Here is a 13426-nt window from a genome sequence, read left to right as displayed (position 1 = left end):
CCAGGCTGGAGTGCAGTGGCCGGATCTCAGCTCACTGCAAGCTCCGCCTCCCGGGTTTACGCCATTCTCCTGCCTCAGCCTCCCGAGTAGCTGGGACTACAGGCGCCCGCCACCTTGCCCGGCTAGTTTTTTGTATTTTTTAGTAGAGACGGGGTTTCACCGGGTTAGCCAGGATGGTCTCGATCTGCTGACCTCGTGATCCGCCCGTCTCGGCCTCCCAAAGTGCTGGGATTACAGGCTTGGTTTTGATTTTCTAAATGAAGCATGTGATGAGATCCTCATCTTGGGCAAGTGGGAAGGAGAGTCAGGAAAGGAAGGAAGGAGTGAGAGAGGGAATTTGAGAGTGGGGTTATGAGCTTGCTAGAAAAATACAGTAACACTGCTGGGCTCCTCTGATTTGTGCTCATGAATCTATAATCAAGTCTGTCCAATCATGTGATTCTTTTTTCTATTTCTACCAGCTCTTCTGATGTAGGAAGAGAAAAGGCAAAGAGATATTTGAACTCAACCAGGAATGTAGTTTAGGCAAGTGAGAACAATAGGCAAAAGAGCAATGTTGTTGAAAGTTTTACCGGAGAATGATTACTATGGTCCAGATAATCAGAGTAAGGATGGACATGAATACAGAAAGGGTACTGTTTTTCAGATTTTGAAATATCTGCAGTACACTTAACAGCTGAGCATCCCCAATTCAAAAATCTGAAGACTGAAATGCCCTAGTGTGCATGTTATGTTCGTGCGCAAAAAGTTTCAGATTTTGGAGCATTTTGGATTTTCAGAGAAGAGATAGTCAACCTTTACTTATAATTTATTAAAGAAATACAGCTAGTTTAAGTTTTTTTCCTGAGGAACCTGTAACTTTAAACAGAAAATTACTACAATGTACATGTTGAAACTTAAGTTAATATATCATTTCTTTATCATGACTCAAAATTATTTTCATCTGTATTATTTTAAATTAAGTATTCGCAAAACACAACATGGGAATACTTAATAACACTGTATTAACTCTATCAATTATCTACCCATAATTTACGCAAAGATTTTAAGTTTTCTCCCCCATCGTCACCTAAGACACTTCTAATTTTTTATAATTAGCTGACACATTTTCATACAGTACCAATTAATATTAGCCTAATTAAACTAAGTCACATATGGCCAAAAATAATCATCATGCATTTACAAAACAATTAGAATATTATTTGCCATTCAGCATCAACTTTTATTGAGCACCTCCTATATTCCAGAACCAAAAACATGTTTGTTCCTTAAAGCCACCCTTTAAGGTAAGTAATAGTATCTTCTACTTAACAGATGAGAAAACTTAAGAATCAGACTGATAGAACTTCCTCAATATCATAGGCAGAAACATAATTATATTGACTGCCAATTTTAAGAAAACATCTATTTGTCATATTTGTGTCATTACTACAGTCTTTGCTTTTACAGTTTTCTTAAAATCATGTGAATATAAACAGTATTTTTATTTACATTACCATCACTTCTCTTTCCTAAGAGAAATTCTTTGTTTCCCTAATATCATGACCACTTATGTATAATTTCTTGCTTATAAATTTTAATAAAATATACATAAGTGGGAATGTACAGTATTAAGTATTACTCTATTATTCTGGAATTTAACAATGAACAAGCACATATTTTAAAAGCCACACCTACTAAGAAACAGATACAAACTGTGATTTCTAAAATATACTTATATTTAAAATTAACCTCATTAAAATTTTTGGTTTATAAATATAACTGTATAAATACAGAACATTTAGAAGCTTAGATGACTATGTATTTGATGGTTAGCCACATATAAGTTACTGAAATACATACTCTTTCAAGTTTGAAGTACCTCTCCTAAGAACTGGGCTAATGGGTGGTTCCTTTAATTCAACTGGCATAAAATTATAAAAGTTCTATCTTGGCCAGGCGCAGTAGCTCATGCCTATAATCCCAGCACTTTGGGAGGCTGAGGCAGGTGGATCACCTGGGGTCAGGAGTTCAAGACCAGCCAGGCCAACATGGTGAAACCCCGTTTCGACTAAAAATACAGAAATAAGCCGGATGTGGTTGTGTGCACCTGTAATCCCAGCTACTCGGGAGGCTGAGGCAGGAGAATCACTTCAACCCGGGAGGCAGAGGCTGCAGTGAGCTGAGATCGGGCCACGGCACTCTAGCCTGGGTTACAGAGTGAGACTCCATCTCTCCATCTAAAAAAAAAGAAAAAGTTTTATCTTTCTTTCTATTACAGATATATAACTGTAATATATAACTACAGCCAAAAGGTCAAACACTACAGAATTCAATAAATATTGAAAATAATACATAGTTAATATCATCAAATTCTAGCCAACTTCTAGTATTAAGTATGCATTATCTTATAGAAAATGTGTTCTAATAGAAGTATCTTAATAAAAAGGGAAGGCTCTATAAAGAACCAATCAGAAATCTGTGAGTGCTTATTTTACAAATTAGGGACTGAGGCACAATCGTTAAGTAACTTGCCCAAGTCATATGCCAGTGGTAGACCCAGGACTGATTCCTGAACCTGACTTCTAATCTGTGCTCTTTGACCACTTCTTTGTTTTCTCATGTTATAACTGAATCCTTTTATGTGCTAAGTTTTAATCTGGAAAAGTATCAAGTAACAAAACTGCTTTTCTTTCCAGCCCAACTCTGTTTTTCTTAAATGAGCATTACAAGAATAGGATACAGTTCATAACTTTACAACACTGTCATAGGTTCATTAAGATGAGAACTTTATACAGGAAAAAGTTTACATGTAGTTTGCTTTGGCTGGAAAAAGCTTATTTAACAGTCATAGTTTTAAAACCTAGTTATTCTATATCATAGTGACTTCATATGTTGTAAAATGGTTTTCTATAATCTTGACATTTTCTTCAGATAGCCAGTTTTCCTGCTTTAACTGCCTTACAAGAGCTTCCAAAGACTTCAGTCTACCTAGAGTTTGTTGCTCTTTTAACTCTAGAAGAGTTATCTTTGAATGTAGCTTAGAGACTTTCTGCCAAAGATGTTCCTTATTTATATCTTGTCTGCAGTAAGAATGTTCGATTTGTAAAACTTCTGTCCCATAGTCTACATCCTTATACAAGGAGTCTTCGATGTCTATGTCTTCCATTTCCATAGTTTCTTTTTGGGTAGATATAAAAGAATTAACTGAAGGTTTAGAATTTTCTGCAGGTACAAAAATGGCAATAACAGATTCTTTACTTGTATTTAATTCTTCAACTGTTTGATTAATTGTGCTGAATAAGAACGGATTTTCCTGTGCTGACTTTATTTCCATGGAATTACTTGTGAAGTTTGGATTAGCAAGATGATTGGTAGTTACTTCAAGAACGTCTTGGGTTTCCAAAGATTGATGAATACTTTTTGAATTTGAAGTTGTCAAAGTAATGGTTGTAGAATTCAGATCCTCAAAACATGTGTGAAAATCACCTATACCTGTATCTTGGTAAACTGATGTTTCCAAGGTAGATTCTGGTTTCCCAGTATGTTGTTTAACTAGATTAAGAGTTAACATGTTATTTTGTATACTTCCTGTTTTGGGAGCTGGTGGCTTTACCAAGGAAGATGAATGAAGTAATTCTGGATGTTGAGGGGGCACATTTGTGTTAACTATATTTTTCTTTGTCTCATTTAATACAAATGATTCTTCTGACTTGGCTTTTGGGCATACTTCTTTCTCATCTTCCAAGTTTTTCTTCTGGGATTTTTTTTTAGAAGGGTCTTTTCCCTAGAAAATAATATTTTCATGTTCTGAAAAAGAAGACCTTTACTGGCTTATTATGCTAGTGCTATTTAATTATAATTTTGAGCACTACAAGGCCAAGCAATTTAGTTAACAAAAAAAAAGTTCTAAGTACATACACCTTAAAGTGTTTTCTAAAAAACATTAATCCCATTCAATATACGACAGAAACATTTGAGATCATTCAAAAGACTAGTATTTTGGGAGGCCAAGGCGGGCAGATCACCTGAGGTCAGGAGTTCAAGACCAGCCTGGCTAACATGGTGAAACCCCCATCCCTACTAAAAATACAAAAATTAGCCGGGCGTGGTGGCAGGCGCCTGTAATCCCAGCTACTCAGGAGGCTGAGGCAAGAGAATGGCTTGAACCTGGGAGGCAGAGGTTGCAGTGAGCTGAGATCGTGCCACTGCACTCCAGCCAGGGTGAGAGAATGAGACCTTGTCTCACACACACAAAAAAGAAAGTATAAAAAATAAAACTCATGAACTTGTGTTAATAACTTAATAATGTATATCTCTTGCTTCTCTTAAGCTGTGCTTCATGACTTCAATTTTTTTTAAATTATCACTTTTAGTAAAAGCACAAGTTAGTGCTCCCTTTTTTCCAAGTATCTGCTTACCCAAGTTATAGTTCCCTCCTACTCTCCCACCTGATCACCTGCCACCCTGCAATCTGCCACTCTGCTCAGCATTACCCCTCTCCCATACTGCAATACCTGATTGTCTTCAGGCAAAGAAAATATTGTTGGAACTGCAGTTTGTTTTAAATATCGAATACCCCATCTGATGTCAAGAGAGTCAGGAGTAAAATGGTCACTACATAGAAACTGGTATTTACTGGGAACCCATGAATCTCGCTTCATATTCTTTAACCACTTTTCCAGTCTTTCTTTGTCATGTAGAGGAAATCTGGAATTTAAAAAAAAAAAAGAAGAAAAAAAGGAAAACTTTGCTATATTTTTACAACTTTGCCAAATTCCAACCCCATATATCTGGGTAACCTATGCATCAAGTAAGTGCTACAAGAGGAAGGCAACCATCCCTACCAAATAAGAGTATCTTCATCACAACTAGTACCATTATCATCTCTGCAGTAAGAGGCCTAAGGTGTAAGACATGTAGCCAAGGCTCTTATCTGGTAAGAGCTGAACATAATTCAGAGTCCCTTCAAGTAAAATATATGTGTTCCTATAAAGAACAAAATCTATTTGTATTTTCTATGGATTATGTTCCATTTTTATATTGCTGTACAGTTTGCCTAGAACTAGAAAAGAGCTTTGTATAAATTATAAATTCCTGTTCAAATGTATTTCATAATACCACCTCAAGTCAAATGGCTTGTTGTCTACAATTCAAGGCAGCATTAAGCTTTACAATTTATGTTAATATTTAAAAAATAAGTAGATTGTTCAAACAAATGATTTCAAACAAATGATTCAGCTGAAAGAGTACTGAAAATATTCTCTTTACTAGCATCAGCTTTAATTCTATCTATATGTAATCCAGTCTAATAGTACTACACTTCTATAACTAATGAACTGGGAACTCCAAAATTCAAGTTCTGAAGGAGAAACTCTGATACAAGAATGAAACATGTTAAAAGGGACAGTCTCAGATATTTTACATAAAACAAATCAAATACAAATGGCAAGACAGCGCTGTATACATTTTGTTCCTGTACCTGACAATAACCTGGATTTAGAGTTGGTGCTAACATTACAATGTATGGCAGAATTTGATAGAAAATTTTTCCTATCAATCTAAAAAGGTTTGGGTCAAAGTATACAAAACAATATTTGAAAATGGTTTATATTTCATTCGATAATTTTCCAAGAACACAGTCCAAGACACCACATAATTTCTTGTTTATAAGAATAGTAATAATATAAGGTTTCTCATATAAAATGTAGCTGTTATACATTCCCTTCCCCCAATCCCAAACATTTAGCTTATGTTTTGTAGTAGCATCATATTTTTCCCCCTTAAATTCTGTTAACTTTTTAAGATGCCACGGAAAGTCTGGGTACTCTTTTTTTTAATCCTGATATCCTCATATGGAAAAAATCAGATAAACTACCTTTGGAAATTCTAATCACAGAAACAATATTAATCATGTTTTAAAAATACTTTAACTTTACAAATATTAGGTTGTAAGTATGACAAGTATAACCAGAAAAGGAATTTTAAAGGCAAACAAATTTTCTTTTAGAGGACCTGACTACTTCTGGCCATTGGTAAATTCATTTCTCTTGTCACAACTGAAATGATATAGGCCTTTTACAATAATGCTTTTTACTGTAAATTCATGTATATGGATGCTGTTTGCACATTATTTCCATTGTACCTATATGCTAAGTTATCAACTCATTAAAAAAATACTTTGTGAATATCCTTATTGGTAACTGGATTGTATTGCTTCCTCAACAGGTAAATCTTTAAGAAATCTTGATCATGTTTCCTGAATAAATTATATCTTTATATTGGTTCAATTCATTTGATAATTTTGTTTCATTGTCTTATGTAATTCCCCCAAAAGCATAAGATAATCACAGTACAGACTGGACACTATATTAACTGAATTCCCAAATTCATATATATATTTAAACTACAGTTTGCTGTAGTGTTAACATGAGTAAATTCAATTCAAGTTTGGCGCTACTGGAGAATAAAACTAAATTTTTATTTTGTGGATTACACACAAAATTTTTTTTTAAAACCCTAGAAATAATACCACTTTTACCAAATTCACATTTTCAGTGAAAAAAAATCTTTACAATTCACTTGCATTATTTTTTCCTTCCTAAAAAGTTACTGTAAGGTCCACAAAGGTTAGTTAAAAATTTTAGTGTGGAGTTACACCCCATCTCCAATATCAAAGGTCAAATAAATCTGGGAAATACGAGGTTAAATCAAGTTCAACATGATCTTTTGCTACAAACATTCTCAGAGGTAGAGCCATTAGTACAGTAATATTTTCCTATAAACTGAAAGTGGATTAGATTGTTTTCCTCCCCCAAACATCTCTTTGCATCTTGAGGCAGGGCTTCAAGGCAGACAATCTGGAAATATTGCCATGGATTGTGAATTACTCGGGGTTATCAGTTTTGTTTTCGAGTCGGAGTTTCGCTCTTGTCGCCCAGGCTGTGGTGCAATGGTGCGATCTCGGCTCACCTCAACCTCCACCTCCCGGTTCAAGTGATTCTCCCGCCTCAGCCTCCCGAGTAGCTGAGATCACAGACATGCACCACCACGCCCGGCTAATTTTGTATTTTTAGTAGAGAAGGGGTTTCTCCATGTTGGTCAGGCTGGTCTCGAACTCCCGACCTCAGGTGATCTGCCCGCCTCGGCTTCCCAAAGTACTGGGATTATAGGCGTGAGCCACGGCGCCTGGTGGGGTTATCAGTTTTTTTTTCCCCCCATTAATTAAAATACTGGAAAGCAGTTGAATCATTAGTGAATAAGTCCTTCAGGTCTAAAGTAAAATGGGCACAAAACAACGGCTGAAAATCTGAACCAGGTTAGATCTAAACGAATTGTTTTCAAATACAAGAAAAAATAGAAATGCAGTATTTTAAATACGTTGCTTTTCATGTTATTAATCACGTAAGCACTATTAACATCTCCGCGTTATAGATGAGATATGTGAGACACTAAAGCTTAATTTCCAAGAGGTCATTAAGTTACAAAGTAGTGGAACCAGGATCTAGCATTGAAGCCTGGACCCCTACTTATTATACGACACTGCTTTTCTGTACTTCTGAATAAAAATCAGTGCTTCAATAGTTTCATGGAAATATATTGTGGCTCTAGTAATTCTGAATAACAGAATAAAACCTTGCTCTCTGCAGAGTATCTACAATGGCTCTGACACTAAACTTTCAAGGTCGGTTACCTAATCATTCTGGGCCTCGGTTTTCTCAGGAGAAAAGTGGGATGAAATTATACCTATGGGACCTAACTCGCAGGGGGTGTAAGTTAACTTTGCGTGCACCTTTCCACCGCGCAGGTTACACGTATCTTAAAATGGTGGTTAATGTTGTTCAATGAAATGAGATCACCAGAGGTGGGGAAAAGACTCTGAAAACCACAGAAGCCCGCGCAAACTTTGCTGTTTTAACTGTTAACACCCAAACAGGCTCCTGGGCCTCGCCACCAGCCCGCAGTCCTCGCGCAGGAAGGGCATTGCTAGGTAAACTCAACTAGTGCCTTCCCCGCGTCTTCCCGCGGGCGACGGGCCACGTACGGAGTAGCTGAGGACTCACTGGCAGAGCGGACAGGAGACACCCAAGTCCAAAGGCCACAGGTCCAACGCCTCACGGCGAGGCTGACACTTCTGCTCCACAGACAACTTACGGATAAAAACTCAGCTTCCGGTCTTTATTGTTTCGTCCCCGGCGGTTCTTACAACAAATCGCTGCGCAATAGCGGGGCATCATTCGGGTGAGGCCCCGGGAAACCCGGGTCAGCGACGGGCGCAGGGCAGCCCTCCTCACTGAGGGTGCGCCACAGATCCAGGCCTCTCGAGCCACTGCGCCTGCGCTGGCATCCGCCGGGAAGGCCGCCTCGTCTATTGACTCACTTCCGCCTCCGCCGATTTAAGCACCGCCTTTTCGGGGGTTGGGGCCGGAAGTGGCGCACAGCCCTAGCGGCAACAACAGTTTTCCACGTGCGCGTAGGGCGCCGGGGTCACGTGGGGAGGCAGAAGCCAATGGGGAAGCGTTTCGTGTAGGTCTTCTGAGGTGGTGGCGCCAGCGGCTGCCTGCTGCCCGTGAGAAGCTGGCTGAGAGGGGACTGGGCACCGGCGACGAGGGAGGAGCGCTAGGTCGGTGTTGGACCGAGATTAGGGCGCGCGCCAGCTCCGGGAGGCCGCGGTGAGGGGCCGGGCCCGAGCAGCCGACCCGAGCCGATCGTCAGGGTTGCCAGCGCCTCTGTGGAGGAGCAGCAGTAGTCGGAGGGTGCAGGTGAGGGACGAGGCCGGGGTCGTGGGTAGGGGAGTTCGGAGGGTAGCCCAGACGTGTCTTTGTGAGCTGAATTGGCCTCCGTGTCCGCCACGGTCGCCGCAGGGATAAGGGACTGCATGTTTTTGGCCGAGAGAATAGAAAAACGGAGAGAGCCGCCTCACAGAATCGTGTTTTGGGTTGTGCCGCTGGCTTTCACGGGCGCCGGATTAGAGTCCGGTTCTCAGGCAGCCTCTACGGCGGGGCCTGGGCGGGCAGGGAAGGTGCCTCGCCTTTAGGTGAAGGTTGGACGGTCCAGCCCAGCCGGCCACCGAGGCTGGGGAATAAGGCATGGGCTGCTGGCTGGCGGGGCCGTCTTGGGGATGAGAAGTCTGTACAATACAAAACTAATCAGCTCAAAAAAAAAAAAAAAAAAAAAATCATTAGATGTCCACCTTGAGACCGTGGAATAACGTCTACTGAACCAGTGAGGCGCCTCCCTGTCAGTTTTAGATCCGCCCTTTGACTAGGGAGCAACCTGCAATTGACGCAGCGTCCATGGGACACACTCTTGTTTATGTTCCTTAAACCGAGAGGTGGTACTTGATCCTTGGTACCCGTAACTACGAGTAACTCTCTGGAAATAAGTAATCTACCTGCCTGCTAATTACTCTTAGGAAAGGCCACTGGAGAGGAAACTAGGCAATTTCCACAAACCGTAGTGTTTTTCGTCAGCCTTGTTATGGCATCATAGGTTACTAAGGACCCTGGTGGTACCGTATTCAAAAAAACAGGATCCAGCCCTTCGTTTTGAATCTCAAGTCATTAAGTACGTATTGTCAAGAATTCTAAGCTAACATTTCTTTAATGGTTTAAAGGTAAGAGAAATATTTTAACTGTTGAGAAGTGTGAAAGTAAGAATCTGCCTTAACCACAGTAGAAACTGTCAAAGTTCATTTTTCTGGCAGCTGTAGGAGAAATCTTAAATTCTGTTCATCATGAGTTTTAAACAATATTTAGCCACGCTTCCTGGTTAAACATTTGGGATCTTAACATTTGGGAAAAAGACAACATTCTAGTATTGTCAGTATTAATATTGTGATATTAAGATTCTCTACTTGCAGTCCTTGGCTCACCTGTTGAAATGAAAGCTGAATTTTTAGAGAGAGATTAATACTAATTTACATATGCTGGGCTATTTACCTTGGTGCTCCACCGTTTTTTTTTTTTAATTTTTTTTCTGTGAAGTTAAATACATTATTACTTTCAGGGTATGAATTCTTGAAAGGAAGGTTGGGATCTTATTTGATTTTCTTTTTTTTTTCTTCAATGCTTGCATTTGATGAATCTTCAATATAAACTGGTTAAAAATCAGTTATTGAAAATTTTGTATCTCCTTTGTGTATGGCCAGAGTATTAGTGGACAAAGCCAAGGATTATTTTTGTTCTCAATAAGGTTAAGCCAGTTTGGGAGTTATAAAACTATAAGTGAAATTACGTGTGAACAGGTACACGATACTGTATGCTTAACATTTTGATTCTGCATTAGGTTTACCTTGTGTTGGATTTCTTTTAAAAGAAAAAAGTTTTAAGATTAGCTCCATCCATAACATTTTTTTCTTCTTTTCTATTTTAGGATATTAGAAATGGCTACTCCCCAGTCACTTTTCATCTTTGCAATCTGCATTTTAATGATAACAGAATTAATTCTGGCCTCAAAAAGCTACTATGATATCTTAGGTGTGCCAAAATCGGCATCAGAGCGCCAAATCAAGAAGGCCTTTCACAAGTTGGCCATGAAGTACCACCCTGACAAAAATAAGAGCCCGGATGCTGAAGCAAAATTCAGAGAGATTGCAGAAGGTAAATAAATGCCAATCTCTGAAGTGTCATGACTATTAACTAGTAAGGAGAATGATAGGTGGAGTGGGATTTATGTATAGATATTGCATGATTCCCTGAGATTATTTTCTTATTACAGATGCTTTGATTCCTGAATAAATACATGAAAGAATAATAGATAATTTTATTGGTATACATATCTAAACATATTGAAAATCTATTATTCTATGTTATTTATAAGATCACTGTTGTTTCTATGACAAAAAGAATTTTAGGTACCCCAAATTCTTATCAACTAACTTATGAAACAGAATATTTTACCATTTTAAACATTAAATACTTAAAAATTAAACTAGACTCTAAAGTGCTTTATTCACTTGATCTGCGTTTCAAAGCCATATTTGTCTTTAAAAAAAAAATTGAAACAAATTTTGATTCCGGACTAGCTGTAAAACAAATTGCACCTGTGAGCATTCAGTAATTGTTGGGTGAAGGTAACTGAGCAGGGAGTTAGAATTAAACATTTACTTAAGCAAGGAGGTGCAAAATCTTAATTCCTATTAATTGGTTATAGTTGATGGTTTAATTTTTTAATACAATTAATGATTTCACACAAATAATATGAAGCTTAAAGAACTCTGTAATTGTTGCCCACGTGTTTATTTGTAGTAATGATAGCATTTAATAACTATTTATTGAGTATTATAGATGGCATTGTGCCAACTGCTGATAATACAGCAGTTAATAAGACAGTTTCTACCTTGTTTTATAAGTTCGATTAACTTGATGCTTTTATTTGTAGTGTTTTGCTTTTATTTCTGTTGTGAAATTCTTCCCTAAAATAATAATATTCAGTTCACTTACTTGAAGAGATTTGAATGTATGTAATTTTGAAGATTTTATCTTCAGTTACTAAAAATATTTTTATCTCTTTCAGCATATGAAACACTCTCAGATGCTAATAGACGAAAAGAGTATGATACACTTGGACACACTGCTTTTACTAATGGTAAAGGACAAAGAGGTAGTGGAAGTTCTTTTGAGCAGTCATTTAACTTCAATTTTGATGACTTATTTAAAGACTTTGGCTTTTTTGGTCAAAACCAAAACACTCGATCCAAGAAGCATTTTGAAAATCATTTCCAGACACGCCAGGATGGTTCCAGTAGACAAAGGCATCATTTCCAAGAGTTTTCTTTTGGAGCTGGATTATTTGATGACATGTTTGAAGATATGGAGAAAATGTTTTCTTTTAGTGGTTTTGACTCTACCAATCGGCATACAGTACAGACTGAAAATAGATTTCATGGATCTAGCAAGCACTGCAGGACTGTCACTCAACGAAGAGGAAATATGGTTACCACATACACTGACTGTTCAGGACAGTAGTTCTTTTTCTGTTCTCACTAAATCCAACTAGTTGACTCTTCCTCATTATCTTTGATGCTAAACAATTTTCTGTGAACTATTTTGACAAGTGCATGATTTCACTTTAAACAATTTGATATAGCTATTAAATATATTTAAGGTTTTTTTTTTTTGACAAATTCAGCAACATTCAACTAGTGGACAAAATGCTAATTATTTCCCTGATTAGGAAAGTTTCTTTAAAAAACACATTATTTTGCCTAGATCTTTTTCTCTACCTGCCCTTGGGCTCACTAATGTCACCAGTTTCATTACCAAGAAAAGATTGAGTTTACCTGATTAAACTTTAAAAGTTATTGTAGATTTAAGTTGTGTGAACCTAATGATTTTTGCAGTTAAACCTTTACTAATTGAAAGTTGCATGTTCTGTAACATCTGTGACTTGGGTTGCAGAATGTACATGAAACTGTATAATTGAGTCATTCAGCAAAGGAGAACAGTATCTTGGTTAATTGCTACTGAAAGGTTGAGAAAGGGATGGTTTCATATTTACCACAGCACTCTGCCTTTCTACAGTAGAACTGGGGTAAAGGAAATGGTTTTATTGCCCATAGTCATTTAGGCTGGAAAAGAGTTGAAAACTTATGAAATATTGCCAAGAGATTGTCATGTGTTTGGTCCCAGGCTAAAAGTGATTTTGTAGTGTTGAAATCATAGCTACTTATATATCTTTTCACATTTCTTTCTTAGTTGTAGGCACTCTTAGGTCTTAATACAAATTTATGTGTTTGTGTGTGTAGTTTCTCCTCTCGCTACTCATCTTTATCTAGAGATTGACTAATACCTCATTCTGTTTGTAAAACCAGCCAGTAATTTCTGTGCAACCTTATTATGTGCAATATTTTTAAATCGTGAGAAATGTGTGCTTTTGTTTTCAGATAGACTTATTTCTTCAGTTCTGCACTTTTCCATATTATACTCCATATGAGTATTAATCCTATGGATACATATTAAAACAAATGTCTCATACAACATTGTTTGTGAGAGAAATATAAATATTTACAACCTGATATTCATTGTGTTTTTATTGTTAAACGTTTATTATGCAACTCTGGAGGTATAGAGGGCATATAAGCTATGGGACATATGCTGATCGCAGGCTATATTCATGAAGTTACTTTTGACTAACCTGAAAACTCTGATAGGATTTTGTTTGTCATTTGGTAATTTCTACTGCATTCTTCTGTCACAAATTTTGATAGCTTGAAGAGATTTTTAATTATAATTTTGTTGTGTTTGTTTGCTAGGAGCAAGCGTTCCTGCTCCCAGTTCTTTCTTCTTTAGGTCTGGTTGGGAGAAAGCAGAAACTTTACATAAAGCCATATTTCTTAATCATCTTTAATTTGAAACTTAAGAAAATGAAGTTATTCTGTTATATTTATGTAACTTATTTCCTGGAAGTTATATCTACTAGTTTTGTTTGATAATAAAATTAGCGA

General features: G+C 37.5%; 3 protein-coding genes across 8 annotated transcripts in view; 1 reads left to right on the top strand and 2 right to left on the bottom strand.

Annotated features, from left to right (window-relative positions):
- PNPLA8 (patatin like phospholipase domain containing 8) overlaps positions 1-8237 on the bottom strand; it is a 90418-nt gene extending 82181 nt beyond the window's left edge. The window contains exon 1 of the mRNA XM_009203701.2: positions 8134-8237. The gene's annotated coding sequence lies outside the window, so the exon portion shown is untranslated. The remainder of the gene's footprint in view (positions 1-8133) is intronic.
- On the bottom strand, positions 791-8411 carry THAP5 (THAP domain containing 5). Of its 4 annotated transcripts, none has more exons than XM_003896481.5 (3): positions 8134-8360; positions 4497-4689; positions 791-3766 (listed from the first exon to the last, which is right to left on the bottom strand). In XM_003896481.5, the coding sequence occupies exons 1-3, from the start codon at positions 8214-8216 to the stop codon at positions 2852-2854; spliced, it is 1191 nt and encodes a 396-aa protein (XP_003896530.2). In that variant the 5' UTR covers positions 8217-8360; the 3' UTR covers positions 791-2851. The 4 variants fall into 4 exon arrangements, with proteins under 4 accessions (XP_003896530.2, XP_009201959.2, XP_009201961.2 ...); XM_009203695.4 differs by having other exon boundaries at positions 8043-8155; XM_009203697.4 differs by lacking the exon at positions 8134-8360 and adding an exon at positions 8024-8131.
- Positions 8412-8477: 66 nt separating this feature from the next.
- Positions 8478-12997, top strand: DNAJB9 (DnaJ heat shock protein family (Hsp40) member B9). Of its 3 annotated transcripts, none has more exons than XM_009203693.2 (3): positions 8478-8741; positions 10354-10580; positions 11497-12997. In XM_009203693.2, the coding sequence occupies exons 2-3, from the start codon at positions 10364-10366 to the stop codon at positions 11946-11948; spliced, it is 669 nt and encodes a 222-aa protein (XP_009201957.1). In that variant the 5' UTR covers positions 8478-8741; positions 10354-10363; the 3' UTR covers positions 11949-12997. The 3 variants fall into 3 exon arrangements, with proteins under 3 accessions (XP_009201957.1, XP_031521091.1, XP_009201958.1); XM_031665231.1 differs by lacking the exon at positions 8478-8741 and adding an exon at positions 9395-9546; XM_009203694.2 differs by lacking the exon at positions 8478-8741 and adding an exon at positions 9574-9595.
- The last annotated feature ends 429 nt before the right edge of the window (positions 12998-13426 follow it).

Source organism: Papio anubis, chromosome 4 (genome assembly GCF_008728515.1).
Source record: "Papio anubis isolate 15944 chromosome 4, Panubis1.0, whole genome shotgun sequence".
Taxonomy (NCBI): domain Eukaryota; kingdom Metazoa; phylum Chordata; class Mammalia; order Primates; family Cercopithecidae; genus Papio; species Papio anubis.
Note: the sequence above shows the minus strand (reverse complement) of the source record. Positions and strands in the feature narration are given on the sequence as shown.

Coding starts and splice junctions, on each gene's coding strand:
- THAP5 (XM_003896481.5), bottom strand. CDS start 8,216: ATGATGCCCCGCTATTGCGCAGCGATTTGTTGTAAGAACCGCCGGGGA. Junction 4,690..8,133: donor CGGAAGCTGAGTTTTTATCC/GTAAGTTGTCTG, acceptor TTTAAATTCCAG/ATTTCCTCTACATGACAAAG. Junction 3,767..4,496: donor CTTTGCCTGAAGACAATCAG/GTATTGCAGTAT, acceptor ATTATTTTCTAG/GGAAAAGACCCTTCTAAAAA.
- DNAJB9 (XM_009203693.2), top strand. CDS start 10,364: ATGGCTACTCCCCAGTCACTTTTCATCTTTGCAATCTGCATTTTAATG. Junction 10,581..11,496: donor ATTCAGAGAGATTGCAGAAG/GTAAATAAATGC, acceptor TATCTCTTTCAG/CATATGAAACACTCTCAGAT.